Source organism: Vanacampus margaritifer, chromosome 16 (assembly GCF_051991255.1).
Source record: "Vanacampus margaritifer isolate UIUO_Vmar chromosome 16, RoL_Vmar_1.0, whole genome shotgun sequence".
NCBI classification, from domain to species: Eukaryota; Metazoa; Chordata; class Actinopteri; order Syngnathiformes; family Syngnathidae; genus Vanacampus; species Vanacampus margaritifer.
In genome coordinates this window covers 12,447,498-12,474,990 of record NC_135447.1, presented here as the reverse complement: position 1 = coordinate 12,474,990, position 27,493 = coordinate 12,447,498, and the positions used below count along the sequence as shown (strand labels likewise).

General features: G+C 40.0%; 1 protein-coding gene across 3 annotated transcripts in view; it reads left to right on the top strand.

The window, feature by feature from the left end:
* sgcd (sarcoglycan, delta (dystrophin-associated glycoprotein)) overlaps positions 1-26,883 on the top strand; it is a 137,937-nt gene extending 111,054 nt beyond the window's left edge. For all 3 annotated transcript variants that reach the window (XM_077547434.1, XM_077547435.1, XM_077547436.1), the window contains 3 exons: positions 12,742-12,814; positions 19,155-19,278; positions 23,752-26,883. In XM_077547434.1, the coding sequence (XP_077403560.1) occupies positions 12,742-12,814; positions 19,155-19,278; positions 23,752-23,937 (383 nt within the window). In that variant the 3' untranslated portion in view covers positions 23,938-26,883. The remainder of the gene's footprint in view (positions 1-12,741; positions 12,815-19,154; positions 19,279-23,751) is intronic.
* Positions 26,884-27,493: the final 610 nt, after the last annotated feature.

Here is a 27,493-nt window from a genome sequence, read left to right as displayed (position 1 = left end):
AGGAATCTCTCAGTGTTTTGTTTGGTCCGCGTGCGTCTTACATATGGCTGGCCGCAGGGTTCGAGGACACCGCCTCCATCCTCGTTTCATGGCTGACATAAATCCGGACGCCGGCGGTTACAAAGCCCGATTAGATTGTAAGCGTGGCGGTGGGTGGGGGTGAGCGCACTCCTCCACCCCCACACCCTAACCACGCTCGGGGCACGTGAGGCTGGCCCGACTAATGAGTCAGGTCATGTCTTTTGGGGTCCTGGAACCCTTTATGGTTTCTTTTCCAAGGAACCCTTAATAAGCATAACACAAATTAAACTCAATACTAACTACCATGTGTATCTAAAAATGCCATAGTAATGAACATTTTAACTTTTATTGGAGTGAAAAAAAGTCTTTCAAGACATCCAGTCAAAATCCGAATGTAATTGACATCCGCTAAAAAGCTTTATATTTGCCTACACATGCCCTAAGATGGCACCAATGCACTACTTTTATATTAGGGCTGAACCTCCTCCCCTCGTTTTGACATAGTTCTTTGGCACCAAAATGCCGCAAGAATGCACGATACTTTAATATTCAACGAGGCTTTGGCCTGAGCACAAACACCGGGATGAAAAGAAGCTACAAAAAAAATTGCAAATCTAACACTGCATATTAAAAATGTGCCATAATTGTGTATTTATACACCATCAACAACCATTTATTGACTGTTATTAATCTATGGATTTATGTTATGAAGAATCATATCCCCAGTTTAACTGGGCCAAAGCTAAAATGAGGAGCAATAATTGGTTTAGTATGTATATTTTATTAGCACACTAGCACATTATCAAAAAAGGTACAACATAATATATTGTAAATGACTTTGGAGACCCCCAAGCTACGGCTATCGCGGACTCCAGTTTGAGAACCCGTCATAGACGGTCCCGAGCCGTCTTAATCCCCCTCCCCGCGTCAAATATGATGAAGCATCCGTCAAGAGGGAGGAGGCGAGCGCACTTAGTACAAATGTCATTACGGCATCCGGCACGGAGGCATCATCAGTGACGGTGGCGATGCCGGCGCATCGTTACTGATGGATCTCCAAGGTGACTTTCAAAGTCGCGTGCGCGTGGCTGGGGGGAGAGAAGAGAGCATTAGGAAGGTAACCGGGTGGATTCTGGGATGGTTGAGCGGCACCAGATGTCCTTTGACAGTCTAAAAATAGGGCAGCACGGTAGTGTAGTGGTTAGCAAGTCTCTCTGGTAGTCAGGAGATCCGGATTTGAATCTCAATTGAGCCATCCCTGTGTGGAGTTTTTCCCGGTTACTCGAATACTGCAACTTAGCTTTAGAGCGCTACATTGTCTGCTGTGAGTGCGTGCGACAGTGTGAGAAAAGAAATAGCTGCTTTAGAGCGCCTCGTTGTCATGAAGGCTTGCCCTCATCGCTGCTTGTTTGTTATGAATGCAAACTCTGTGTACCTCGGCCCCATCTAATTGCCACCATATTTGTTTTTTCTGTAAACATTGTACGATTTGCTCCTCATTTGCGACTGCGCTCGCCATATGACCACACGAGTAAATGACGATTTGTTGTATTTGTAACTCCAAGCAATTTAGCTGTCCTGAGAATCATGTTTACAGAATTGTAGTCATTAATGGGATCGACACAAGAGCCGTATTAAAAAAAAAAAAAAAAAGTCTGCCTTTGCAAAAGATTGAGTTCGAAGGTAACGCATTCATGGATGAAATAAGCTTTTGTGTGTGATCTGAAATCAAAAGTGCTTTGTTACACAGAAACAAATTACTGTTCTAATTATAGCCTGCGTGTTTTTGTTGTGTGACCAGCCCCCGTTTACCCGCCGTCCGAGCGGTGTGTTACTTTTGAAATACATCATGAAAATGACTCAATGCACAAAGGATAATTACTGCTGCCGTGTCGCACTTGAGTATCTGCACCTCTGGTCAATTTTTATCCTTGAGATTTATTAACACATTTGTTTTGCACACAATTGCAAACAGCGTCATGAGATTTCAATCAGGTTTGGTAATTATATCCAACCAGGGTTAACCTGGCGGATACTGCTGTTGATTTATGCCGCATGTGCACAATAAATAACATTTCTATTTACCAAGATCATTTTTTGGGTATGTCGCAGTAATTATTAGGGATGTAATGATATGCAAACATCACAATACGATATTATCACAATATAATAATTATAACTATATTGTGGGGAGGTTGGCGATTAAAAAAAAAAAGTCTCAATATTTAAAAAAAAAAACAAGCTCAAACAAAAAAAGCACAATATTGTGCTTTTTGTACATAACAGCAATGCATATAAACAACATACCATCTCTAATAACACTTAACATTGAGGCACTTACTTGCTAATGCACGCACACATTGAGTTCCTCCACATATACTTGGTTCACAAGCATTAGCGTAGATTTTAAACATAGAAGGGCAAAAACATCCCTTCTGAAAATTAAACTACACTTAAAAAAAACTAGCCACCAGAGGGTGCTAGAACTGCACAAATGGAAATCAACCTGACTTTTTTAACAGTTGTGCTTGCTTTTAATATTGTGACATGACAACGACGATATTGTGGCAGTTTTAATATCGCAATATCACCCTAGTAATTAAATTATATTAGATATTTAAACCCAAATGAAATGTTGAATGCTAAAATATAATTTTTCAGGGTTTTACCTGACTCAAAACCCCATGAAATGCGGATTTTTCCTGGTGGTTTTATCCAATTTAGACAATCGTGATATATTGGCTCAGTAATGTGTCCTGAAAATTGGAAAAATTCAGCCCCTGGAAACAGTTGTACCGACAGGTTCAACTCACGTACAAAAAAATCTCTAGAACCCAGGCTGTAAAATGCACAAGAGGTCGACTAACTTATTTCAGTTATGACTCCTAAAAATTACCTGTGTTCCCTTCTCCGGAACATTTGAAAAATTCAACTGCCAGAGATAGTTTTGCTGAGAAAAATCTAATTTGGCAGGCAGGTCTGGCTTGAGTAGACATACAAAAAAGTCTCAAGAACCAAAGGGGTAAGGTGCACAGGAAGGCAGCCATTTTAGTTTTAGAATAATTACCTCACGAATCTACAAATCATCTTGATTGCAACCAAATTTGAACAATGCATGTAAGATAAAAAAATTTAAAAAAAGGAACCTAGACTGTGTAAAAGTTGAATTTAAATCCGCATTAAAGTTCATTAGTATGATAGGTGATCTAATAAATTAATTATGTAACCGTACACTGTATTTTCTCCGTGTTGAACCCTGTCCATCCATCCACTCACCCACTGATCACTTTCACCATCACGAGCTCTACCGCACTCATTGAAAAACATGGCCTGCTTCTCTTTGAGCAAACGTGTCGCATTTAGTCATCTCAACTTTGGTCGCGGCATCTCCTCCGGCTCTCTTTGACCCGCCCTAATGAGACAATGGCCCCGGCCGGCGCCACATATTTCATGCTAATGTGCAATTCCGACGAAAGCTCCAGTAACCCATCCTCGAGGGCTCGTGCGGTTCATCAGCTGGCCACCGAGCCCGACCGTCAGCTTCATCCTCGCTGGGGTGAAGACGAAATGCAGCGTTCATCATTCGCGAGAGAGTGCGAACAGGCGCTAAACAATACTTTCAAAAGTGTATTTTAATGAGTATAAGTGTGCTTTTATAAGTTGAAGTTTTAATGTGTGGCAAAGGTGAACTGTTATAATTAGGTTGTGTCAGGCGATTTTTAATCGTAATTAATCACATTACTTCAATAGTTACGCAATAGCAAATTTTAGATCTGTTCTAAATGTACAATAAAATGTAAAAAAAAAATCTGTTTTCATACTAAAAAAATAAACTAATAGAAATATGGCTGCATCTTTTAGTCATAATAATTCATAAAATTTAGTTAAAATTAAAAAGATGTACTGTACTGTAAAAACGAGTGTGATATTGATTTGTGTTGAGATCATTTTTCTGCCACTAGATGGCATAATTGCATTTGTAAGACGTTGATGGCAGCGCAGTGCATTTTTTTTTCATATTAACAGCTATCTAATCTTTAACATGAAGTAACTTGTAAAATACAATTTGACCCCAGTCTCCACACATACAGTATATTCATTATTATTACATTTAATATTGCAAAATTTTGAAGCGGGCGTGCCCCAGTACAGGCTTTCCAAGTAAGGGGCGGTCATTTATTGCGCGTTTTTAAAAAAAATTATAGCGTTAAAGGAACTTGAAATCAACTAAAAATTAACACACTAATTTTGACACCCCTAATTATAACCAGTATTTTGTTGGTCAGTCTATAGCTTGAAATTTTCCATATTGCAGGTGGGTATGGAATGTTTCCCTCACAATAAATGGGGTTCACTATCAAGGCGAAGGAAGAATATAGAGGATAGTCGCCAAACTTTTTGCAAAAAGTGCTGAGTGAGGAGTAGCGAGAAAATTCGTAGCCATACATCCTTCCATGCCGTGGCTCCCCTCACAGATTGATGTCATTTTTTTTCCTCCATGGCAAATGGAAGAAGGTAGAGCTGAGGGCCAGATGGATGCCGCCAATTTCCCCTCCATTGGGCCACCTGCTGCCTTTTCAGCTCAGGGGGTGGAATAGAATTTGGCATGCATAACCTGGCTTCCGGCTAATGGCACCAAACCCGTTAAGAAAAGCCTCATTCCGGGGGTGGTGAAACACAGAGATGTCGTTTCCAGACGGATTCCAATATTTCATCCCTGAAATGTGGACGCTGATGACGAAAGACTTTTCGCCGATGATGCGCTTTTCGCCGACGCTCGTTCCCTTCGGACCGATTGACATAACGACATCGTTTAGCGGCTGACGGTTAGACTACGACGTGTTAATTCCTCAGCCAAACGCTGCCATTTTGTCGTCTTTTAATCACAGTTGAAATAGACATCTTTGCACTTTTTCTCGCTTTTCTTTTCTGCCTGACAATCGCTTGGTTGATTCATCTTCAAACAGCCACTAAGCTGACATTTAATTGCTTATGTTTTGATCTTAATGTTTACATATTTATTTATATATTTTTTATAAACTTGGGTGGCAAACCACACGCTGCATCACCAAATCTAATAGATATTCCAGTCATTGAACATTTTTACCCAACGTCCCCCACCCAATTTTTTTTTTACGGTCTTCTGCCCGACACAGCACATGAATAATCTTGGATGATGAACCCAATGCTGCTTCACCAAGTCCAAAGACATTATCTGATCCTGTGTTTGCGCTTGCAAATTTCTATTAGCCAGAGATGTCACGTCTTCTTGCAGCAGCTGCGCTTTGAACATAATTTCTTGCAGATCTAGACAGAAATAGCACATTGCCTGGCTGACTCTTTTTTTTTTTTTTTTTTGTCAGCATGTTTATATATGGTTGATGCCAAGACTAGTTAAAAAAAAAAAAAGAAAACGGCGGCTGACGTTTTGGGGTAAACCTTGTAGAGTTGCCCTGACAACTCTTAAATGGCGTAAGGATTTACGGCACAACGGGCTTTAAAAAAAACAAAAAAAAGAAGTTGTGTAAGAAGGAAATCTTTTGACAGCCCGGGCAATGGAGCTTAGAGGTGGGTAGATGTGATCTTAATGGTCCGAGAAATGTCTTCCACAGGAACATTTTTTGGAGGGAACAGATGGTTGGTCAGGTTATCAATCTACGAGCAAAATACATGATCCACTTCCTTGATTCGGCCATCTGGACTTGAACCATTCAAGTGGTTCATTGACAATGTTTTTTTTTTGTGAATTATTTTTTTTTAAAGATATTGCTTTTCTATCTTTTTCTATCTGGAGTGTAATATATCGTCGCTGCTATGTAAAAAAAACACTTTTTTTTTTTTTTGGTTTTAGGTTGAAACTGAATGCAGACATTCCAAAAACCTAAAAATATAATTAAAAAATGGGGGGGGAAGGAGTGTTTTTTCACATAGCAGTGATGATATACTAATTTATTACATCATTTCAAGTAGGCAATTAAAAATGTCACGAAAATAGTTGTATGCTGAAATAATGATTTTCTTACTTACTCTACAGTACTTATTCATAAATGTACAGGAAGTTATTGAGGAATAAGATAATAATAAATGATGGATAATACACAACTAATAATAGATAATAATAATAGACAAATCCATCCAATGGTTATTCAGCTCGGCCAATGCAAATTCAGTTCACTCAGTTGTTTGTAACAATTGATTTTCTCCATAATAGTATGGCCTCAACTCTGCACCACAAATGGCCCCGCCATGGATCAACAAAACCACTTCAATTTGAGTATTAATGTTTATGAATCTTGGGGGATCTTTTTCATGTTTGCACCCACCCCCGTTTTTCCACCTTGCCCTCTCAAGCTTTATCCACATCACTTTCTGCATGCTTCATGAGATTCTGATTTATCCTGATAGTGTGACTGAGTGAAAAGCAGCCAGAATGAAAAAGAATGCATGAAGGTGGGGGGAAATAAAAGTTGGGGGAGAAAAAAGACTGATGAAATTGAAGATCAACAATGCAGTGTGTGATGAGTGATGGTGAGGATAAGAGGAAGATGAAAAGATAACACAAGCATCATCAGCGCGGTCAAATTTTTGGAAAACCTTCCGATGAAATCATCTGGCGTTAGAGTGGCGTCCCGTTTTGGCCGGCGGAAGCGGAAATTAGACGGCGAGATGGTTTTTATCGATTGTCGCGTGGGTAGGGGAAGGCTCCCGGTACGCGTTTACGAGAGGAAGACGAGGGAAGATGAAGCCGAGGCGTAAACGCGGCTCGTCTACATTGATCGCCGGCGGCTGAGGCACAGATGACGACTGATTGCACCCGAGGTTAAGGCTTGATGGCTTAAGTGACACCATCCACCATTTTTTTTTACTCTCAAGTGGTATGATTGGGATGTGTGTGTACTTTTTGCAATGTGACAAGAGTTCCTTGAAATGAGTCTGTAGAAATGTCGAACCCGTTGGAATGGCTGATCGGAACAAAGAACTTCATGTATTTGTCTTTGTTTCTTCCCGTCTTTATTGCCACATAACACCCACTAACCCTAGAGAGTGTGTGTGTGGGTGTGGTCTTGTTGTGGGGCCCACCCGTTCATGTGGGGACATTTTGCTGGGCCCCACAAGTTTAGACCTCTTTTTGAGAGTCAAGACTAGGTTTTAGAGATTAGGTTTGAATTGGGTTATAGTGAGGTTAGGTTAAGGAATAGGGGTAGGCAATCATTTTTGATGGTTGAGGTTAAAGGAAGGGGCTAGGAAATGCATTATGTCAATGAGACGGCCCCACAAAGATAGTAAAACAAACTGGTGTGTGTGTGTGTGTGTGGGGGGGGTAATATTACATCATGGGGACCATTTTCTAGGTTTTTACTATCATTGTGGGGACCCTGTGTTCTTGTGGGGACATTTTGGTGGTCCCCATGCGTCGAAACTTCTTTTTGAGGGTCAAAACTTGGTTTTAGAGTTTAGGTTTGAATTGGGTTATGGTTGAGGTTAGGGTAAGGAATGGGGGTAGGCAATCATTTTTGATGGCCGGGGTTAGGGGAAGGGTCTAGGAAATGCATTATGTCAATGAAATGTCCCCACTAGACATGTAAACCCAACTGTGTGTGTGTGTGTGTGTGTGTGCGCGCGTGCGTGCGTGGGTTACAAGACAGATGACAAAGAATATTTTAAACGTGCGTGGGTTTGTGTTAAGCAGCAGACCCGTCTAATAAATTCCTTTCCCAAACTATTTCATGAATGTTATTTTTGCACCAAGACAGACTGAATTTGAATAAGTTTAAAAAACACACACGCGCACACATTGCTAATCAGCGTGCACGCACCCCTTTCAATTCGACGGCCCCGCCAGGCCCCATTTTTGCAGAGGGGTTATCAAACGTCTCACTCGCTATCATTCTTTCCAATTAGAGACTCAGGACAGTGCAGCCTCTGTTGCTTTAAGTGTCGAGGCCTTTATATAGCAGAAATGCCAATATGTATTTTATATACAATACAGAGCAGCAACCTCTGAATCTAGTTGTAAAAAAATCCTTGGATTAAGTGACTTTCTCAAGGAAGTGAGTATTTTTTTATTTGTTCTCATTGTCCCACGAGGCAGTTAAAATTGAGCGCTGTAAATTCTGCCTAGCAACAAGTGACACAAAAAAAAGACATTATGGCATTTGACATTTGGCATTTACTCACCTATTTGCTGTTTTTGTGCCTGTCTAAAATAAAATCTTGCTGTCAGCAGCTGAGATGAGCTATATTTAATTAGGCCAGAGAAAAGGTGCTTTCCACCATGTTGTGGTATGCAAAGGCCATTACAAACCGTGTACCAACCACTCTTCTCCATAACGCTACTCCACTGCAGTGGTTGCTTCCTCAATGTGTTGGTTGTTTTGAATGAAATACTGTAGAGGGAGGGGGAGGAAAACAAAAAGAGAGAGGGAGAGCTTGTCGACAAGAAACAAAGTGTTCTTACGAGACATATTTTCATTTGGCTTCACAGTCGCTGTCAACGCACTGTTGTTGCCGAGTGATGATACGAGCGAGGATAAAATATTTGTATTCGGCGCCAGCGTGGGACGAATCACTCCGCTCTTTTGTGTTTGTACAAACCACTTCAAGGTGAAGCCTTAAAATAATCAGCAACATTTGATGCTGCAATTTGGGCTCAGTTCCAAATTTGTTCCAAATGGCTGACTTCCTGTTCAATTTCACAATTGGGTCTTTGAGACTTTCTCGAGCGTCCTGCTAAGATGAACATGACATCTCAATTTCATGTTCATGGGTGAAATTAGTATCAGGGTCTGATTTATTTATTTATTTTTAACTTTCCAAATAAAGCCACACAGTGAATTTCCAAGTACTGTATTTCCAGAGATGGGAAAAGTACTGACATTCCCTACTTGAGTAAAAATGCAATTATTTGTGTAAAAATCAACTTTGGCAAAAGTAAAAGTACTCACTCAAATAATTACTCAAAAGTAAAAAAGTACAGGCTCTGAAATGTACTTGACGAGTAGAAGTAAAAAGTGTTTTTACCGGATGTTTCCCACTACGACAATTTGAAAGAATTAACTAATGAAGCAAAAATGGGTATACATTTGCCAGTTGACTCTCTGACTTGCCCTGCGTCGAGTCCAGTGTTGAGTTGTTCTAATCTAGCCAATTGTGATAGCGGCTTGTAGAGCCAATCACAAGCTGGGATGTAAGGGAGCGTGTGTGACGCTTCATATGATTGGAGGAGCCAGGATACTTTGAGGTCATGTATTTTAATTGTTTTCATGCATTTAAAAACAAAAGTAACGACATTATTTTGAAAATACATCAAGTAAAAACTTCAGATACTCATGAGATAAAAGTAAAAAGTAGTCTAAAAAATAAATACTCAGGAAAGTACAAAGTACTGAAAAGAACTACTCAAGTAGAGTACTTCCCATCTCTGTATATTTCCAGACATGTTAAGGCTCCCAAAAGGGTAAAGAGAAAAGTGGCAAAGCCCCTCAGCAGGGTGTGTTGAGCATTTATTAGCAAAGGTCTCGGGGCCTCACCTCCGGGCTGACTGCAATACTAAAAAGGGAAGTCTATTAAGAAGCACGGCGCACGGAAAACCGAGCGAACAAACTAGGGAATGAGATGAGAATAGTTGAGAGTGGAAAGCGTGAATCCAAAACTTCAATCATCAAAGTAGAAGTGGATTTATCACCACGAGAATTTAGTGTGGTTTAATAGGAAAAGGATTGAAAACATATTATTTTCCCTCAAACTCGTGTTTCAGTGCCAGAGTTGCTAGCCTTGACCTCCACTAGTCAAAGGCCGAGTAGCATTAGCCCAGCGCTAGGTTTTTTTTTATTATTTTTTTTAATTTTTATTTTTCATGCTGCATGGATTTTTATGCAAGCATTGAGTTTGACATACTGGCAAAATCTTATCGCTTGCCGTGACAGATGCTAGTCAGAAGCTGAGCTGCACTGTGATTGTTTACAGCGAGTACAAATGTGGTTATTGTGTAACCTCCACATCCACAATCACTAGATTTATTCCTGTAGGGGATTTTTTTTTTCTCTCTCCATGCTGCGTTTCATCATTGCTGAGCTACTTCGGGCCAGAACTGATGATGTTTGGCTGCCCTACAAATACACACACACACATTGATATGCATTCATTGTTAATAGCATCATTCATTCTCCTCACCTGACACCGGAACGCGTGGGCACAAGCATGTAATCAAGAAATCGCTTCACAGGCGGCAAATTTTTGTTGGCGGGGAAAATGCGGGCAGCACGGCGGGATAGAAATAAAAACCGGCGGCGGCCAAACACTTAGACGGCGTGAACGTGTCAATAATGCTTGACATTTAATGCAGGTAAACACCCTCCATCAACGTCCAAGCACAGTGCTAATGCTGACAAGATGATATTTTTGGGCAGGTTTTTTTTTGTTTTGTTTTTACTCAGCCAGAGCAAAAAAGTTTAAGGAAAGCCAATCAACTTTTAAGTTCTGTTCTACTTTCAAAACCATTCTTGGCCATAGGAAATAATGTAAATGTAATTATTTGTTCCAATGTTGTCATCGTTAGTCCTTCCTTAAGTGTATATAAAGGCCATGTTTTAATTGCCATGACACTTATATAATACTTCAGGGCTGGACTGTCCATCTGGCATACAGGGCAGATGCCCGTTGGGCCTGTGTCCTTTGGGGCTGATGTGGTGCTATTTCAATGATTATTTTCCTCCATTTTACCCCGAGAGACCGGCCCTCAATTTAGAATATAGAGATCAAACTGAACCAATAAACATTAGCGGTAGAGCTACGTGGTAGCCAAGGACGGTCAGGAATCGGGCTGGGCCAGCTGGCCTGAGTCAAAATGCCAGTCCAGTCCTGAATAACTTTATAGCAAAAATGAAATAAAGTAAAACTACTCACCTGGTTGACTTCAGAGTTTGTTAGCTGACAAACAAGCTAAATGCGCACGTCATTTGTCAAGTAGTGAATTCACCAAAGGCCCTCCTGGCTTGATGATGAAATGCGGACGTGCTCGATCAACAACTTGTTTATTGGCTAAATGAACAAAACAAAACATCCAGTGTGAGTTACAAGAAGTGTAGACTTCTTGTGCAGAGCACCACTGCCACCTACTGTAGTGCATGTGCAATTACACTTTATTCTACTATAATTTAAAAAAAAAAAAAAAAGTTACCTGGAGAGTCACAGAAGAACTGTTTTAGCATGAACTGCAACAAAAAAAACACTGAAGTCTTTCAACTCTAGTGAGTGAGTTGACAACTTAGAAAAAAAATAAATGACATCATCAATTAGATGATAACGATTTGGCTATCGTCCCCTTAGGTCGACTATAAGAAATGTTGTTGAAATGATTCAACCCCTTATCTTGAAAGCTTTCTGAGTGTGAATTGGTTGTTTGTCTATACGTGTCCTGTGATTGGCTGACAACCAGCCAGCTGGGATAGGCTCCAGCTTACCCGTGAATTAAAAAAAAAAAAATCTTGTTGTGAGCAAAATACTGCCTTTACGCATCAAACTGTCATGTTCAGACATGCGGAAGAAAAAAGCGCATTTTGTTCTTTTTGCTCCCTTCGAAAACAACAACAGCACTTAAAATGTGAGTGCAGCTTTTACAAGCCCCTCTTTCTTTTTTCGCCAGCCGCCACCGTCTGTTTCTTCACGCTCGCCTGCGCGCTTAATGCCCACATTACGAAAAGTTCAACACTTGTTGCCTGTTTACGTGAATTGCCGCGCTGATGAAAGTCCTTCGTAAGTGACAGAAATGATCGTTAGCAAGCGTGTGTGTGTGTGTGTAAGTTCTGATAGCGTTTCATCAGCTCCGCAACCATCTGTTGGAATGAAAAGCATAGGGATGCTTTTATTGTGTCTCTAAAAAGCAGCACTGAATACAAAGCACTACTTTTGGTTGACAGGTTGCGCGGGGTGGGATGAAAGCTTACGCGGATGTTTGATTATTTATTTATTTTTTCATTTTCAACGCAGCATAAGCGACCAAAAAGACTTGAATGTGTTCCTTTTATGCAGCTGCAGCACAGCTAAATGTTAAACTTGTTTTATTAATATAATACCATACACCTGAGTATATACGTGAATTATTTCTGGGTTTTTATCAACTTTGCAAGTGGAGCAAGTGGGTGTATACAAAGCAGACAAGCAGTGAGGCAGAAAGCTTAAGACGGAGATTTAACAATCGAGTCATTACAACTGCTTTGAATTGTTTGTATAAGAATGATTCAGTTTTGCATTTGAGCAACTTTGTGAGTAGTGAGAGTGGGTGTGTGCAATGTCAGAAAAACCTGTCCAACTGATAATAATGCTAAATTGACATTAGTTGCAGGTGTTGAATTATTTTTGCATTTGATCAGCTTGACAAGCAGGAGTACGTGCAAGACAGGCAAGCGATGAAAAAGAAAGTTGAGTACAAACTGATAATAGTTATCAAATATTTTGACATTTTTTATCAACTTTGCGAGTAGAGCAGGTCGGTATATGTGCAACGCATGCAAGCAGTGATGCAGAAAATTGATTACAAACCGATATGGATCAATAAGATGAGGAAGAAAAAATATTGTGTGAACCTGAAGAGATACACATTTTTTACTAGTGAAGCTAAAATGCTAATGCTAACACCATGTGGCCAGATTTTTTTCCCCCTTCTTTGATTGACACATTTTTAGATTACAGCTGTTTCCCATTTTGTTTGTTTGCTTCCAGGCGCCCAGGGAGCCGTGTTCAGCAAGTCGGTGGAGACGCCACACGTCCGGGCTGAGCCCTTCAAGGAGCTGCGGTGAGTGAAAAGGAAAAAAAGTCCCACTTCCAACACATACACACACGTCAGTTAAGGATGTGGCGACACCACACCTGTGTTTGAGATGGAGTACATCAGCTTTAATGAGTGGAGGCAGACGTGTCTGATGTTTGTGAACGTTGCGTAGGCCGCTGTCACATATCTGATGTCAGTCGCTCGCGGTTCTAAAGAAAGTTTGCATAAGGACGGGGAAGTGCCCAGCTTCTAGTCAGCTCCACACCTGCTACTTGTATGAAAGAGTATGCATAGGCAATACAGTATGATAAACATCATAGAATTCTAATTACAGCTCTAAAATGTTGGGCTGGGTTTAAAAAAAAATTGAATAATCAATATTGAATCGATTTTCCTTTTCAAGCCTGATATCCATTCATGAAACCATGAATCGATTAATTTATCATCGCTTTTTCCCATAAATTTGCAAAAATTAATTTGGAATATAATGTTTGTGGAGTTGTTATCTTGATATTTAAGAAGAAATGATGTTCCATAATTAAAGAATCTTTGCGCAGTTTGTCACTTTTTTACTCACGACTGCCACCTCTGGCCCAAAGTCTAACTGCACCATCTGTGTCAGGCTTGTTCATGGTGCGTGTGCGAGTACATGCACGATCTTAAAGCGACGTAAAGATAAAAGATGATAGGTGCAGTCAGAGTAAAACAGTCAGGGCTCTTTGTACTTATCTGGGCATTGGTGGAGCTTGAATGATGTAGAAAAAGCTTTAACATTACCATTTTAAACAGCACCTCTAATCAATATCGTATTGAATTGAAGCGAAGCGAATCGACAAAAATCGAAATCGAATCGAACTGAACTCTTGTGAATCGAAATAGAATTAATCAAGGAAATTAGAATCGATACCCAGCCTTACTAAAATTACCTTTTGAGAAGCAAAATGACAAGATGTAGAAGATTTGGTACAGAAGGAACATGTAGCATGTTAATTTAAAATACATTAAAAAAAATATTACCATTCTTAGTCTGTTTTAATTATTTTTAGTAAATGACAGTGTCGCATTACTGGTGAGCTATTTTTAGAAAAGACCCAGTGGCTACCCATGCTGTCTTTCGAGCTAACTAGTACCCGCTGGTACTATTATTTATTTATATTTTTATATTTTTATATTTTTATATTTTTATATTTTTATATTTTTATATTTTTATATTTTTATATTTTTATATGAATTTTTATTTATTTATTTTTTTTTTTTTAGGACAATGTACATTAATCAGAGCACAAAGGCATGTCTGTATTTTTCGTCTTGCTCACAACTGCTCACCACTCCCCTCTCTGCTTGCCAAGAAGGAGGAACCTTGTGGCACCTTGTTTATTCATCGCTGCAAGCAGCCAATCAGATTGTGCGCTGCTTAGAAGTCGGCCCGTGCCAATTGAAGAGTCTAAGTTGTCTATCGGTATGAAAGTTCAGCTGTGCCCTGCTATTGATTGGCAACCAGAAGTCAACTGTACCTTGTCAGAACACTGGGATCAAAGTCCTTTGGAGCCTTTCCGGTGTGTCCTAAAGGCAACTTGTGCGCGGCGGGCTCAGCTTGTTTGGGTGGCTCGTACTTTGTATAACAAAAGGTGCACTTCAATCCGTGTCAGGCCTTTGATGCGAATTTGAAAAGTAGGCGAGCGCGAAACGAGCTGAAACATGAAGAGCAGCGTGCGGCGGGAAAAGGATGGCGCAGAGTGACGAGTGTGTGAGTGTAGGAGGCACAAGACCCAGATTAGACAAAAGATGAAAGTCGGGAAAGAGTGGCGAGGGTTTTAGCTTTTGTTGCCTTTTTGCCATCCAGGAAACGCGAGCGTGAGGGGAATAACAACTTTTTGATGACGAAGATCTTATTAATATGATTTCACTGTGTCAGAGAACTTTGCAGCGCCGCCTCATCAGGTCCAAGAAGGCAGTTGGTTAGGTTAAGTCAAGACTCTGAACCGTTGTGGATATAGAGCCCCTCTTCTCTCGCCAAAAGTCAATTTAGCCGCCAAATGGATGAATGGTTGGAAACTGAACAGGAAAGATATGATAACAATTGTTGGTCCACATTCAGTAATGTAAATGCAAATGTTCTGTGAGACTTGTCATTGTCATCATATCAGTCTTGAAGGTACATTACGAGATCCCATTCAGGCTCTCATATTAAACATACACGGAGATATCTCTCGGGGCTGTCACTTTTCTAAGCGACGCATCCGTCTGCGCGTGTCCTTGCATCACGGCGACGACTTTGTGCCAAAATAAAATGGCGGCGTGGGCGCGCTATGATAGATGCCAATCCCGAGCTCAAGATAAAAAGCAATATTTATGAGGCAATAAGGCGCAAAGTGACGAGTGGGGTGGCAAGAGGCAATAAAAGAAAGTTGGGAGGTTTTTTTATGCTGTTTTGTTTGGCGTGGCACGGACTTTGATAGACTGACTCCAACCTGTGATGATGATCGTCCCTGGAGTCCGGCCTTATGGACGGGTGATTTATCGTCCACAGCCTTCAACGAAACTTAAGGACGCTCAAAGTGAAAGTCCGACAAGGCTTCAAAGTCGTCAAGTGCACTTTTAGACTTCAATTACAACACAGTGAAACCGCCGCAATCTGTTCTCAACGTACTCTGTATAGATTTAACTCTTTTACCGCAAAGAACGTTTATTGACGTACAGTACATTAAAATCCCAATGACTGATCCCGATAACGTTAATTGACGTCAACTACGTTTGTTTTTTTTCTCAAACTACAGTGTGACGTCTTGTGCATTGCTACTTTGTGAATGACTAGCTATGGCCAGCAGATGGCAGCATTGTATCTCTTTTCAATGGGCTCCCCGGGTATCCAATGATATGAAAACATGGCGGATCTTAGGAAATAGAACATTTTCTTTTTTTCTTTTTCTTTTTATGAAGAGCTCAGTATTGTTCATTCGATTTGACATGTCATCATTGCTCTCCTTTTTTTTTTCTTTTTTTTATATATATATATATATATATTTTATTTATTTATTTATTTATTTTTTTTTGTATGTGGGTGAGTATGTGTATGTGCGTGTCCCATACTATCCCATACTAATAATATAATATAATAATAAATTGCCAAATGCAGAAACATCAATGTAAGTTATCACGATGTGGTGGCTCTCGCTAACAGGCAGAATTAAGTAACCAGAATTAGGTTCAAAAATTCTATATACGTAAACCATGTTTCTATAAATTTTGATATTTGGTTTTTATTTGAGGCAGATATTTTTTCCATTAAAATGTGATTTATGAGGAGGTTAGACCATTGGTCGATATTCAGAGTTTGTTTATTTTTCCAGTTAACAAGAATTGTTTTTTTTGCGATAGTAAGGGCTACAAGTGTAGATTGAAATTGTTTATGTGGTAAGTCAGTTGTTGTTAGGTCACCTAGCAAACACAAGTTTGGAGATAAAGGTAATAGAACATTTTCAAGGATATTAAATCTAATTCTCACAGTGTCACTATCCCAAAAAATATTTGTGTCAAAATGCAGAAAATTTATCTTTTCCACTTATTTATTCCATTTTTGCTTGCTTAACTTTTTTTCAAATGGTGATTACTAAAGAACAGAATAAGGTAGAAACATACTTTTTTTCTAATGAAAGAAATCTTTCTTGTTTATTCACAGCACACAATATTCAATAAAAGTTTGCCTTGAAAGACGAGTGAAAATGCTCGAAATCGGCTGGCACTGTCAGGGTTGTTTTTTGGATAACGTTTGGCAGGAAAATAGTTTTTTAAGACAATATGCGTCGGGATTAGCAAAGCAGCCCCAAATCATAACTTGATATCGTTTTTGGTGGACCGAGTTTTCTGACACTAAGCGGCACATTTAGCTCCTTCTGTATATTCCCTGATAGTTGTGAGATTTCATTGTATTCCGTACATATTCAAGCATCCTGTGCCGGTGTGGGTACCAAATGTAGCTGATGACGTCAGTACAGCAGCGGTACTTAAACCAAATTCACAAATCGGATTTTATTTAATGTTATGTATTTATTTATTTAAGTCAGATGTGCACATCACTTTGCTTTGGTTTCTTTTTTAGCTGTTGACAAAACACAATACATCACAAAAACAGTCTTAGTCATAATAGGAACACTTTAGCAATCGAAACTGACAATATTTGTCACATGTCAGCAAATTAATTTGAGTGTATAGCTTTTAGATTATTAACTCATTCACTGCCATTGACGACTATAGACGCAAAAAAATCATTTGAACTATTTCTATTAGTTTCACATTTTTTCACACTTTTGTTAACAAGAGTATGAAAACCTAGAAAAAATGTATTGTACATTTAGAACAGATATAAAATGAGCTAACTATTGAAGTCATGCGATTAATTCCAATTAAAAAATGTAATTGTCTGACGCCTCTAATTTTTTAATAATATTTTCTTTTTTGTTTAATTACTTCATTATTTAAACTCAAGATTAATCACAAATTTTATAGCTGTTCTAAATGTACAATACCTTTTTTCTAGGTTTTCATACTCTTGTTAACAAAAGTGGGAAAAAATGTGAAACTAATAGAAATAGTTCAAACTAATTTTTGACGTCTATAGCCGTCAATGGCAGTGAATGAGTTAATATTTCTTTAACTGTTTGCTTTTAAGTCCTATTTTATGTCCATTATTTTCTATTTATTTATTTTTATGTTATTTCACTTATAATTAATTCAATCTATTTGATTATTTATTCAATCTTAAAGTATCCTGCTTTTATATTCTTAGATTTATTTAAGTTTTTACAATTTCAGTCCATACATTGGCCCCGATGCGATCTGGCAGCCCGATCACACCTGGTGCCGACATTGGGTGTAGCAAAGCAGCCCCAGAACATAACTTGTTACCACAATACTGTCACTTACGAGTTCTGCCTAGTCTGCCTCGCATTTTTGTTGTTGTTGACATATATTAATACACTGTTAACATTGTTGATTACAAATAAAGGCCTCCCCCCACTAGTTCATGGATCTTAATAAAACATGCCTGCCAATTAGCATTCCGTGCAGCTTTTCCAAATTAAAATCTAATCGCATAACCTCTGCCCTCATCTAGGTCACACTAATTACAATGATTAATTAAAAAGCACACCGAAAACACACACGCACGCCGTTTGATTTTCAGTTCAATTCCTTTACCAAGGATGTCTCTCTCACTCGCTCGCTCGCTCGCTTGCTCGCTCGCCGTGTGATGCAAGCGCGTCCTTCCCGTCACCCCCGCACTCGCATCAACATCATCTATTAGCATTCACGCTAGCCCACGCCAAAGAAAACAAAACAAAAAACGATTAGCAGAGATCAGAAATGTTGCAAACGCGGACGACACTTTAATCTCACACTTTGCAAAACGAGAGGAAATTGATCGCGTTGTACGTCGGTGCCGTGAATACCGAAGAGAAACGCAGTACTCACACAAAAGTTAAGGTTACTGAGCTTTTCAGTGCAATTTCAGGACATCCTCAGAAATGCAGCGCTTGATTCATGGCTCAAATGACCTGTTGTGAATTTTGCTATTCAGCCTCTTGTTAAAGAAGAGCAATATTGAGTTCAGCTTTACCTTTCAAGGTTTTCTTATTACTAATTTACGGTATTATCAATCTATACTTTTTTCTGAGTAATGTACGTCCGACCTCGTTCCTTTACACATGAAAACGTTCCCTTGTTTTCTCGCTGTTCCAATCTCATTTCCCCTCAGCGATCGATAAGCTTTCATCATCCTTTCAACACTTCATATCTGCAACTTGAATCTAAGGTTAATAACTTTGGACGCGGCAGGCTCACGCGGGACCGTACAGGGAACGCACGCGGCAAAAGAAAAAGCGGAAATGATTGGACGTCTCTGACATGATAAGAATTTGCCGCCTCCTTGCATCCTTTTCCCTCTCGTGTCTGTTTTGCATCCTCCGCCCTTGGTCACGTCCTCCTCCGAGGCCGACGGGAACACTTTGGGCTTATAAAAATATAAGCGCAAGAGCAAATCACAGGTTAAATGGCAATCTGGGCCGCTCTGTCGTGCGGCTGATTGCTTTCCTTGGGCTTTTGTGAACGCGGCCGAGCGGACAAAGAACCTCGGCGAAGAATTGAGCACCCTCTGCATTACCAAGCTCTCCGCACAAGCCTAAAGGTGAACAAAGAGGAGGCGGGAGCCCAAGAAGAAATAATATGGAGCTTCGTTAAAACATCAATAAAATCTATTGATGTCTATTTGTCCACTATTTGAGGAAAGTCTCCATACATAAGTCTGTTGATTGCAGTCTTTTCTAACTGAAAAACGATGACTGACATTGGATTGTGTTTTCTCCTCCAGGCTGGAGTCGCCCACCCGCTCCCTGCTCATGGAGGCCCCCAAAGGCATCCAGATCCTGGCCGAGGCCGGGGACATCCAAGCCATCTGCAGGAACGAGCTGCGACTGGAGTCCAAAGACGGAGAGGTACCCTACATTATATTAGCACAACCAATAGGGAGCCATAACGGTCGTATCAGAATCTGAACCGGGTTTATTGGCCAATTATGTAAAAACATACCCCAAAAATTTATGTTGTCTTTCCCCACTGAAATTAATGGCAATGCCATGTGTAAACCATCAATAAAAACTTTGTAATAAAATAGTTAAAGAGAGAATTAAAGTGGAAGTCAACCTTAAACATTTCTTGACAATAACATGTTATATGTGACCTCACTAGTCTAAACATAACATTCTAATTAATATTTGTGGAATATGAGTTCTGAAGCAAAATCCAGCCGTTTTTATCCATCTTAGGGGGCGGCCATTTTGCCACTTGCTGTCGACTGAAGATGACATCACAGTTGCTCAGGGCTTAGGCAACGACCAATCACAGCTCACCTGTTTTCTGAAGCTGTGCTGTGATTGGTTGTTACCTGAGCCATGAGCAACATCCATGTCATCTTCAGTCGACAGCAAGTGGCAAAATGGCCGCTTTCTAATATTGATAAAAACTGGTAGATTTTGCTGCTACTCATATTCCACTAACAATATTAACCAGAATACCAAATTTAGACTGGTGGGGCTGCATAGAACATGATATTGTCCAAAAAAAAATGTGTTCGCTTGTCCTTTAAACATTTTATGCATCATGATTCATTGAGTGCAACTCCTTTTGGTTTCATTACTTGCTCCACCAAGGGGCAGTATAATGCAATCATAAAGACAAACGAAGAAAAGTTTCACACCTACTGCTACTGTGAATGGGTCAGTAGCCTGCAAGGATGTGTGTATATATATATATATATATATATATATATATATATATATATATATATATATATATATATATACATATATATATATATATATATGTGTGTGTGTGTGTGTATTCAGTAGTATAGCAAATGTACACAAACAATATTTAGTATTTAGTCAGATTTCTAATTGGAACAAACAAAGTGCCAAGGTCACCTTCCCCCACATCCTCTTTGCTCATATCAGCAGCAGCAGGTCTTAATGTATACAACTAACTTTTTTAAGACTTTTTTTTTTGGCGGCCCCTCCCCTCCCCCCATTAATCCTCCTCGGCTGATGTGAAACAGATCTGACACCACGCCGCTGCCGCAGAGCCAGGGAGGGAAATCCTTTTATCAGCATCGGCTGATGTGCGGAACGGATCGGCGTGGAAGATGAGTGAGCGGGAAAAATGTACATGAAGCACAGAGTTGGAGACAGAAAGAGGACAGAGGGAGGACGTCAGACAAAAAGGAAGGGAGATTGGGATTCGTGATTAATCACTTAAAAAAATGATGATTGCGTAATACGCCGCACGTAGCACATTTTTCAACATCAACCCATTAGGGACAAAAGGAAATTAAGAAATGGGATCATTTGTCATTTTTTGGGGGCCGTGTAGTCAAAAGTATTGCGACAGAGAGGCAGGTTCTACCCTGGACTGGTCGCCCATCAGTCGCAGGGCACCGAGACATGAGACAATGCTATGCTGTTGTTAGCGCATTAGTAAAAACTAGGGGTGTCAAAATTAGTGCATTAATTTTCAGTTAATTTAAAGTACCTTTAACGCCACTCATTTTTTATTATTTTTTTTTTGATTAATGACCGCCCATTAATTGGAAAGCCGGCACTGGGGGAATTCCAGTCGCAACGGAGCAGACACGTTCATATCAAAATTTTGCAGTAATAAATGTAATAATAATGCACATATTTGTGTAGACTGGGGTCAAGTTGTATTTTACAATTATAAAATGTGCAGAATTTCACAAGTTACTTAATGTTAAAGATTAGATAACTCTTAATATGAAAAGTCGCCAACATCTTACAAATGCAATTATGCCATCTAGTGGCAAAAAAATGACTTCAACACAAATCAATACAGTACAGTACATCTTTTTAATTTTAACTAAATTTTACAAATTATTTTGAAATTACTGGATCAATGACTAAGAGATGCAGCCATATTTCTATTAGTTTAACATCCCCTCCCACACACATTTTATGTTAAAAGTATGAAACTTAGGAAAAAAATATTTTATTTATTTTATTTAGAACAGATATAAAATGTGCGATGAATCATGAGCTAACTATTGAAGTCATGTGATTAATTACAATTAAAAATTGTAATCACCTGACACCCCTAATAAAAACGCTAACTTTAAACTACCAGCGTTGAGATTGAGTACTAATGATGCCCGCTTTTGTGTGATTTTTATTGTCGATGAAAATCGAGGCAGCGTTTGAGCAACAGCGTTGTTGTTTGCCGTCTCGCTCGATGATTTGTATGCATTAGCTTCCATGTTACTTAAAAACCTTCCACCTCCAGCACCTTGCACAAAATTGGATTGCTTCTCCAGGGAGTGCATCCACGCTGAAAGCTTGCATCCACGTGTCGTATGATTCCCTTTTAGCGGCGCTTTTGCAGGAAGCATTTTGTCAGAATTACGACCTTCCGCCATTCACTGATTGGCTCACGGCTCCGCGCGGCGACCTCCGCCTCACTCCGTCTCTCGTGGCCCGACCGTTTGTCAGGAGGAGGAGGTCGCGCGACATTTCCGAGGCGTCGCGGGTCATCCGGCGGCGCTCCGAGGCGGCATTTTACCTTTTAATGGGCGTCAGGAGCAGACCCTTAGTCGTCTTTTTTCTTGTCACGAACGAGGTGCGAGTCCCACAGGAGGCCGCAATCGATGTTGGCTCGGAGCGAGCGGAAATGGGAAATGGAAAGAATTGGATGTGATGCAAACTTACACATAATGTCATGCAGACACCTTATTTTCTATTTCTCTTGGGATATCTTTTCTTTTTCCTTAATGTCGCAAATGCGATATACTACATTTTTTGTTTCATGAGACAATGCATTTTATTTTATGTACATAAACAAATATTTACATCAAAAGAAATTGCAACTTGTTTCATATGAAATGAAATTGCGACTTACATTCACGCAACAGCTTCTTTAGCCAGCAAGCTGGTCGAGAGATTCAGCCGCGTCTTTGCGGGGGCCAACAGAAAGCAAGTGAGCGGCGGGGGCGGCCGGAAGCAGACTTTGCTTGGAGAGCAATTACAGTAGACCGAGGAGACATTGGCCGAGGCAACAATCAAAAAGCTTAACAGAAAGAATGTGAAGGAAAGGCCAGGTGAAATGTGAACTGAGGTTCAAAGGAGGGAGGAGGTGTTTTCATTTTCTTTCTTTAAAAAAAAAAGAAGTAATTCCTTTAAGTGACTTTATCTGCTTCGCCTACGTGTCAATCCAATCTGCCATTTTTTACAAAGTCCCAATGCTTTGCAAATATTTGGACGTCACAAACTGTACAAAATGGATCACAAGTCCAGAGGTCACTTGAATTGAAAGAGTCCGCATTAAAGGTGCATTGAGCCGTTTAAAAAGGTAATATTAAAGCTTAAAGATGGGTACGAAGAGCCCTAACTTTTTTACTTTGACTGCACCTATCTGCTTTTAACTTCCCTTTATAGTAGAGTGTGCAGACCCGCACACTCCACAGTTTCTTTGGGAAAGGGAGGGGCGGTGTTTTTTTTACCTCATTTGAAGTCATGTTTGCGTTTGTTAGATTGTGCGCGTACTCGCACGCGCACCATGAACGAGCCTGACACAGATGCCGCAGTTGCGCTTTGGGCCAGAGGTGGCAGTCGTGAGTAAAAAAAAAAATCGAAAAAAAAGTGACAAACTGCACAAAGATCCTTTAAGGCACAACTGCTGGATGATCTCTGAGACAATTAGGCAGCTGGCTCACATTCAGGTATAAAAATAACTTGTTGAAAATGGTAGAACGTCGAAAGCAAAAAAATAATAAAAGAGTCAGCATTAAAGCATATCAGGAAGCTGGATTCTCTCTGAGACAAAATGGGCGGCTGGCTACAATTTGGGTATAAAATCAAGTGATTTCAGTTTCTGTTGTTCAAAGTGGCAGAATGTGAAGTGTGTAAATTTCGCAATAATCCACATTAAAGCACATCACGATACTATATTCTGAGTGAGACATGATATGTAGCCGGCTCAATGTTGTTGTTAAAAAGGGTAAATTCCTCTTTCTTGTCCAACATGGTAGAACTTGGAGGGTGAACTGACATTTTGAAAGAGTTTCCATTAAAGCATGCCATGGTTGTGGTTCTAATTGAGGTATGAAAAAGATTATTTTTCTTTGAAACTCCTCATTCAAAATGCTGGGGTGTTAGAAGCACACTGTAATCGAAAGAGTCCTCATTAAAGCACTTCATGATGTTGGATGCCCTCTGAGACAAATGGGCGGCTGGCTCAAATTTGAGTATGGAGGATTCAGGTTAAAAATCCTCACCCACTTAATGAAATGGAAGGAAAGCATGACATGGAAAGTTTAAAGACCTTCTGGTAAGCTCTTTGCAACAGAGTTTTCTGATTTTTAGGTTGTTGTTTTGTTTTGTTTTCTTCTCCGTCTGGTCCTCCAGATCTCGCTGGACGCCCGTCGAATCCGCCTGATGCGCCTCCCGGAGGGTAAGGCGTCCTCCAGCGCCTCGTCGTCCGGCAACAGGCAGACGGTCTATGAGGTTTGCGTTTGCCCCAATGGGAGACTTTTCCTCTCCCAGGCCGGCACCGGCTCCACCTGCCAAATCAGCAACAACGTCTGCCTCTAGGACTACCGAGCACGACATTACGAGAGACATCGGACTCACGGGGTCTCACGCCGAACAGTCCCTCGGACTGATCTTTGAGGCCCTGATCCGTATTTTTCTAAACAAGTGGGAAAAAAAAGCCTCTGGACCGCTGTATTTATTACGTCATATTCTGTCGCTTTCTACGTAAGGGAATTCAATCTGCTAGACTAAGACTCTTTTTTTAATGTGTATTGATCCGGACGGAGTCGCCCCATTGGGAATAACGAAGAGGAATAATTGCTTTGAAATGGCGTGACACAAAACTGCCATACACACGTTTTATCACATGAACACGGAAAGGTGAGAAACACGGATCCAATGCCAGAACCACTAAAGTGATCACCAAGCCCCGCCCATTCTCCCGTCACTCATATCCTCGCTTTGGAATTGTTTTCATTTACTTGCAAGGATTTACTGGATCATGAGGCGTTCAACAAATGCATTAAGCTGCCACCCTAATGTAAAGCTTTGCTAAATGCTGAAATGTAATTTTTGTTATCCATGAATTTTTAAATTTAAAAAAATGGAAAAAGCAGAAAGCGTCTGCATTAAAGCACTTCATTATGCTGGATGCTCTCTCAGCCAAAAATAGGTGCCTGGCTCAAGTTTGGGGACAAAAGATTCCTGGTCCAAAAAGTCGAATGTCACAAGCGCCCTGAAATTGAAATAGTCCGCATTAAAGCATCATATGATGACAGATGCTCTTCAAGATGGTGGGTAATTCAGTTTGCTATTCCTGTTCAAAATGTTGGAAAATGGAGAACGTGCTGAAATTTTGAAAGAGCCCGCATTAAAGCAGGTCATGATTCTTAGACGTTCTCTCAGTCAAATAGGCGACAATCTCAAATGTTGTGATATAAAGGTTCACCCAGTAAGAAATTACTTCTTTTTCAGCAAGGTAGAACTATCAGAGTCCACTAAAATTATGAAAGAATCTGAATTAAAATACCTCATGATTCCAGACGTACAGCACTATGCAATAAATAGGTGGCCGGCTCAAATTTGGGTATAAAAGATTTCTCTTCAAAACTGTGATCATAAGACTGACATTTTTATAGAGCCAACATTAAAGCATGTCATGGCAATGGAAGGAATTTGCTACACTCATTTTGAAAATCCTCATTCTTGTTCAAATGGCACCATGTTGAAAGCACACTGAACTCGAAACAGTTCGTATTAAAGCATCCCATGACATTGGATGAGCGCTATTACATGGTGGCTGGTTAAAATGTTTTGCTTTTTGCTTAAAAAATAATAATTCTTCATTTCTGTTCAATGTGGTACAGCAGAATGTGGAGACTAGAGTGCAGATTTTTTTGAAAATATCTACATTAAAGCATGTTATGACACTAAATCTCATAAACAAATAAACATCCGGCCCACATTTGGTTATAAAGTAGGTGAATTGACTGGAAATTCCTCAACCTTGACACGGTAAAACTGAAATTTTGAATGTGTCCACATTAAAGCACCTTATAATTAGACTCTTTTTTTTTTTTTAGATAAATAGGTCACAGACTTGGATAAATAGCTCGCAGACTCAAATTTAGCCATGAATTCTGTTAATATCAAGTTCCTAATTTTTGTTCAAAATGGTGGAATTTCAAAAGTGCAATAAAATCAAAAGTCTGCATTAAAGCACTCCATGACGCTGGATAGATAAATAGACAAATAGGTGAATTAATTCATTCACTCTTCATTCCAACACACCAAGAGCACCCAGATTTTTTTTTTTGAAAGAGTCCGCATTAAAGAGTGCCAGATTGGTCTAATTCATTTTTTAAGCCCTGTACAGTATTATAAATACATTGTTGGCTTGTCCAGCGTGGGTCACTCCAACTTGGAAAAAGCAAACTCACAGATGTGTTCCTCATCCGATCACGATTTTTTAAAATATTTATTAAACATTAATAGGAAAATGACAAAAGAAAGGCTGAAAGCCTGAGGAATTTCGATCCCATGTGGAGCGTGCCCAGTGAATGTTCCGGCGAATTACAAAGCTACGGGCGACACTCAGGCTGCCTGCAAACAACATTTCTGACAAAAAAAATGTAATTGACTTGACTGTGAAATCAGCATCTCTTGTGCCAAAATGTTTTTTTGTGCCACAATCCCTGCTCCCAGGGCTCATTTTATGGATATTGTTTGGACTGCGATCCCTTCGTTCGACAGCTGTGCTCACCCCTTCTTGTTTCTTGCACATTTTGTTCGAGGAGGAAGTGCGCCTGTGCCTTACACTTGTGGCAAGAAGAAGCACATCATCATCATCATCATCATCATCACAACATGGCCTCCATTTTCCCGCCTTTTTCTCCCATCCGAATGCAAAGACCATCAGGAATTCATCATGTCCCAAAATCAGAAATGTGCACCTCATTTTTACCATATTTCCTCAAATAATGACTACTTGAGCAAAAAAAAACAGGGAATAAGAGGAGGCAGGGACTTAACAGCTGTTACGGCTTGCCGCATTCAGATAAGTAGATGGTGACAAATGCTTTCATCTAAAGGCGGAGAGAATTGAATAAATACATGGCCACTATTTGAGGAAATGAGGTATTTTAATATTTCAGCGTGTTTTTTGTTTATTTGAAAGCGTGTAATCAAATGTGTTGTTTTGATTTGAATTGTTTACACAGTTAATCACAATTGAGTGTGTTTGTATGGGCGCGGCCTGAGGTCTTTGCATTCCTCCCTAAAAAAAAAGTGTGTTGAGTGTTAAATGTGTGCTACTTTGATTTTTGACCTTTTGTTTGAGTGTTTCTGCCCAAACACAAACGAAGACAGAAAAAGGAAAGGACTCTTGAATTAAAATTTTGGATTTCATCTGGCTTGTTTCCTCGGTCCAAAACTTGACATCCACTGACTTTTTTTTTTTTTGATGGTGCCAAAATAAAAGGCATTATTCAGAGTGGCCGCACTCTTCATTGGAGTTGTGTCTTTATTTGTTTACCAAAACATCATAAGTGACCCCGAATGCATCGCACGAGTGCCATAAACGGAATCGAAGAGGAGTGTGGTCTCACACCCGAGTCAAAATGTTCACTACCCTCTAAAAAAAAGTCACTGCAAATGCATGAATGCTGTTTTCCCCCCTGCAGTCAATCCCATTCAGTTGTTGTTTTTCTTCTTCCTTCGTTGTTAACAATTAGCAAGCAAATCACATCACAACTCAGCCTCCCCCGCCCACCTTTTCCCCATCGAAAAGTTTGCCAGCTCAAAAGGGGGAACGTAGACGAGCTCGACGACGCCTCATGGGCCTAAACGGGAAGCTAATGAGGTGAGGAGATCCGCGCAAACAACTTTAAGCGTCAACTCTTCCTGACTTTGACTTGGAATCAGCACCGAAAGTTGATTCTTTGTTTTCAAAATCGTGTACGAGCGGCAAAATTGTGCAGCAGACGTACGGAAGGCAGTACACGAACACGGCAGTCACCGTGTTATACGTAAACGAAACACTGAGGCCAAACATGCAAATGTTTGCAATTACACAGAGCAGTGGGTTCAGAAATGAGCCACATGCTGCTTCACCTGG